Source organism: Petaurus breviceps, unplaced genomic scaffold (assembly GCF_028583685.1).
Source record: "Petaurus breviceps papuanus isolate PSGF00001 unplaced genomic scaffold, PetGlider_PUasm1.0 91133, whole genome shotgun sequence".
In the NCBI taxonomy this organism is placed as follows: Eukaryota; Metazoa; Chordata; class Mammalia; order Diprotodontia; family Petauridae; genus Petaurus; species Petaurus breviceps.
This window is the reverse complement of record NW_027187419.1, coordinates 20,278,638-20,282,577: the sequence shown is the minus strand read 5'-3', so window position 1 is coordinate 20,282,577 and position 3,940 is coordinate 20,278,638. Positions and strand designations below refer to the sequence as shown.

At 52.2% G+C, this 3,940-nt stretch overlaps 1 protein-coding gene and 1 long non-coding RNA gene across 13 annotated transcripts in view; one reads left to right on the top strand and one right to left on the bottom strand.

The window, feature by feature from the left end:
- Positions 1-2,405, bottom strand: part of LOC138154996 (uncharacterized) — a 17,272-nt gene extending 14,867 nt beyond the window's left edge. The window contains exon 1 of the long non-coding RNA XR_011166732.1: positions 2,290-2,405. This is a non-coding gene — a long non-coding RNA (uncharacterized lncRNA). The remainder of the gene's footprint in view (positions 1-2,289) is intronic.
- The window catches only part of YAP1 (Yes1 associated transcriptional regulator), a 147,979-nt gene continuing 145,514 nt past the window's right edge, over positions 1,476-3,940 (top strand). For 5 of the 12 annotated variants that reach the window (XM_069079997.1, XM_069079995.1, XM_069079993.1 and 2 more), the window contains exon 1: positions 1,478-2,984. In XM_069079997.1, coding sequence (XP_068936098.1) covers positions 2,655-2,984 — 330 coding nt within the window. In that variant the 5' untranslated portion in view covers positions 1,478-2,654. Of the gene's footprint in view, positions 2,985-3,940 lie in introns of all 12 variants that reach the window. The other 7 variants (XM_069079996.1, XM_069079994.1, XM_069079991.1 and 4 more) reach the window with 3 other exon arrangements.

Genomic DNA, 3,940 nt, shown 5'->3' with positions numbered 1-3,940 from the left:
ACACACACACACACACACACACACACACACACACACACACACACACACACACGGTAAATTAACTTTCCTGGACTCAATTTCAAACTTCCCTATTACTCTTAAACCACCCCATCCTCCTCATCACCCAAGCTCAAATCCTTGGTGACACCTTTGCTTGCTCTCTCAAAATGTGCCCCACCTATTCAGATCTGTTCCCAAGTCTTGTTTCTATCTTCACAGTATCTCTCTTATGGTCCCCTTCTCTTTACTCACACAACTGCTCTGGAGCAGGTCCTTGTCTCCTCAACCTGGGCTAGCTACTTCAACAGACTGCCACAGGATCTCAAGCCTCTCCTCATTCTAGTCCTTCCTCCACTCAGATGTTAAATGGATCTTTCTAAAAGAGCAGATCAGACTCTTGTCATCTCCTGCCCTTAATAAAACTCCAATGCTTGTCTGTTATATCTGGGATCAAATATAAAGTCCTCTGTTTGGTTTTTTAAAGCCCCTCATAACTTGGCCCATTTCTACCTTTCCAGTTTTCTTTCACTGTATTCTGTGTGGACTCTATGATCCAATGATGATGTTGTTCCTTCACCTGACTTGGTACCCTTTCTTTAGCTATCTTCCATTTCTGGAATGCTCTGTCCCCTGGTTTCTTTCAAGACAGCTTAAACCCCACCTCCTGGAAGAAGCCTTTCCCATCTCTCCTCTCCATTCCTGCCCCTGGGCCCCCCTCCCCCTCCCCAGGTTGCATTTCCTTTACTTTGTATCCATCTTGTATGTACAATTGTTTACATGTTATCTCCAGGAGAATGTGAGGGTTTTGTTTTTTTTTTTTTTGTCTTGTTGCCTTTGTTTCTCAGATCTTAACACAGTGTCTGGCATATGGTAAATATTTAATTAATGCTTGTTGATTGACTGCCTGATTCATCTATAAAAGTAGCACAATGGCCTAAATGGCCTGAGGTCCTGGGAGCTCTGAATCTATGATCTTACAAATTCTCTGCCTCTCACTTATATTTTCGGAAAACAGAAAAAAAAAAACTCAGTTCTTTAAAGCACTTCCAGACATTGTTTCTCCACAGATATGTCACAAGCACATTATGGATTCCTTTGCATGGGGAATAGTTACAACAGAAATACTATGTAGTGATTTTTACAATAAGATATTTTATAACAATGTCACAGGTGGAATTAAAAAGTTGAGGCTATCCCCTTGATTATAAAGAAATCTCTGCTTTTATTTATTTATTTTTCCAGAAAAAGCAGCTTTTTATAAATTAAGCTGAACCTCCATAAGCAAAGGGTATCTAATATCTTCAATAAGCATACAGGAGCCCCCCACCCCCCACCCCAAACTACTTTTTCCCTCTTCAATAGATTATCCTGATAATTTTTTTAATCTATAACTTCCTTTTTGAAAGTGTATAGACACAAGTTAGGGAAGGGCAGTGAACCGAGGAAACTTCAAGATTTTTCTTTGTAAATGACCTTTATTTAAAATGTGCAACTATCCATAAGGGCTACCTAGTGCAAGCCTGGCCTGCTTTATGAGTTCGCAGCAATTATTGCTTCGTAGACTCAAGGCTGCTGCATTAACTTTTTAATACACGAAGGGCTCGGAATCAGTGCAGTTCTATGGCTCTTACAACGTAAGTGATTTTACAAAAGCAAAGAGAACACAGTCAAATAAGAAGGAAAGGCTATGTGTGTGAAGAGAAGTGGGAGCGGATTTCTCTGGGGGAGGGGACCGCACCATGCACCCCAGGATGTCCTGTAGTTGAGAGTAACCTTAATCCCTGGAGGTGGGGTATCTTAAATTCAGACTTGGCCCAAAGTTTCGCCAAGTGCTGACTTCCACTGCAGCAACACTGAAAAGCAATGACCAGAGTTTCTGTCCCTTTAAGCAACCAGGGAGGATTAGGGTGAGGGGGAGATCTCAGTCGCTTGGTGGTCACGTGAAACAGGGAGAGAAATTGGAGGTCCCGGAGGTGGCTGGGAAGGAGGAACTTTGGGGGAAAGTTTTTTTTTCCTTTTTCTTTCTTTCTTTCTCTCCCCCCCCCCCCCCCTGCTTCCCTCCCCTGGGCGCGGATTCGGTGCGGGAGGGCGCGCAGAGGCAGGAGGAGGCGGAGTCGGCGGCCGGCTCGGGAGGGCAGTTCTCCAAAACTTTAGTTTTGGTGTCTGCTGAGAGTTTGAGTCTCACTCGGGCGCAGCCGCCGCCGGGAAAAGAAAGGAAGGAAGCAAAGAAGGAAGGAAGGGAGGAAGGAAACTAAGGGAAAGAGAACGAGGAGAAGGGAACGAACAAACCTGAATTTCGTAGAGGGAGTTCAGGGAGAAAAGTTTTCTGGCGGCTAAGATCCCGGGCTGAGCCACTCCCGAAACTTCAGAGCGGCGCCCGGAGGACAGTCCGGGGGCCCCAGAGGGGGCGGAGGGGTCGCTGCCGGGGATGCGGCACTGCCCCGCGGACCCCCAGCTCCGACACTAGGAAAAGGAGGAGGAGGAGGAGGGAGAGGAGGCCACCCTAGCAGCCTGCGCCTGCGGGGCCCCCGGTCCTCTCCACCTCTTAGTTCTTTCTAGTTGCGGGTCCGGGGCTGTCCCGGACGGGCGGAGCCCTCCCCTCGCCGGGTTAGGGGGTGCGTGCCGGGGGGAGGGAAGCTCAGGGTGGGAGAGCCATGGATCCGGGCCAGCAGCCGCCGCAGCCGGCCTCCCAGGGCCAGGGGCAGGCTCAGTCCCAGCCCCCCCAGGGTCAGGGTCAGGGACCACCGACTGGCCCTGGGCAGCCGGCGCCTCCAGGGGCTGCGGGCTCCCAGGCTGCCCCGCCGCCCCCAGCTGGGCATCAGATTGTGCATGTCCGGGGGGACTCGGAGACCGACTTGGAGGCGCTCTTCAACGCCGTCATGAACCCCAAGACTGCCAATGTGCCCCAGACGGTACCCATGCGCCTCAGGAAGCTGCCCGACTCCTTCTTTAAGCCACCGGAGCCCAAATCGCACTCCAGACAGGTAACTTCATACTTCTTTTCCCCTCTGCTTGCGTTTATGAGTCCCTTCTCACCCCATCGCGGGACTCGGGGGACCCAGGGACTCTGGGCTGGGGGGGGGGCGACTTGGAAGCATGGCCCTCCTGGCCTGGTTGGGATGGGCTGGTCCCGGGGGTTCTCAGGGCACTGAGGAAGGGGGTGGGACAAGAGACTACTTGGTGAGTGGAGAAGCTGGAACTGCCGGACCCGAGGGGGGGGGGGGGGAAAAGGGGGGGGGGGGAAGGGGAGGTGGGAGGACGGCGGGGGGGCGACGACGGGACGGGGGAGGGAATGAAAGGGGGGGGTTAAGCCTCTTCCCGACTGACTTTCACACTCCTCCGGCCCCTCCCTATTGCTGCTGTTTTGGGCTGAGATTTTTTTTTTCTCTTCACCCCAACCCCGTGCTCCCTTCAGATTCTGTACAATCCTAAGGGTTGTAGAGATTTGTGGGGCTTTGGGGAGGTCTCCCGTTTAATTTCCTTTCCCCCTTTTTTCTCAGGTTGGCGGGAGGAGTTAAGGGGAGGTTTGTGGGGGGCGGGGAGGGGAGGAGAAGGAACTGGGAAGGGAGGAAGGGGGGTGGGGAAAAAGTTGCTGAGAGCTCTGTGCTACTTGGTGGGCTTGCACAATGCAAGCACCTCCCCTCCCTCCGCACCTTCCTTCCTTCCTTCCCCTGCTGGATGGAGGGGGAGGGGGGGAGTCTGGCATTTTGTGTGTGGGTGAGTTGCCAGCGGCAGCCTAGTTTGTGAAGTTGAGCTCTGGGCCCCCCTCTCCTTCAGGGCCCCCCTCTCCTTCAGGGCCTCTCAGTCCACATCAGTCTCCTGGGGAGTCAAATAATTGTTCTCTTGTTTTCCGACGTTGATTAGGGGGTGGGGGTTGAACCAGTCCATTTAGTTTCTTACTCTTTCTCTCTTGCTCTCTGCTCCTCTCCCCCTCCCCCCT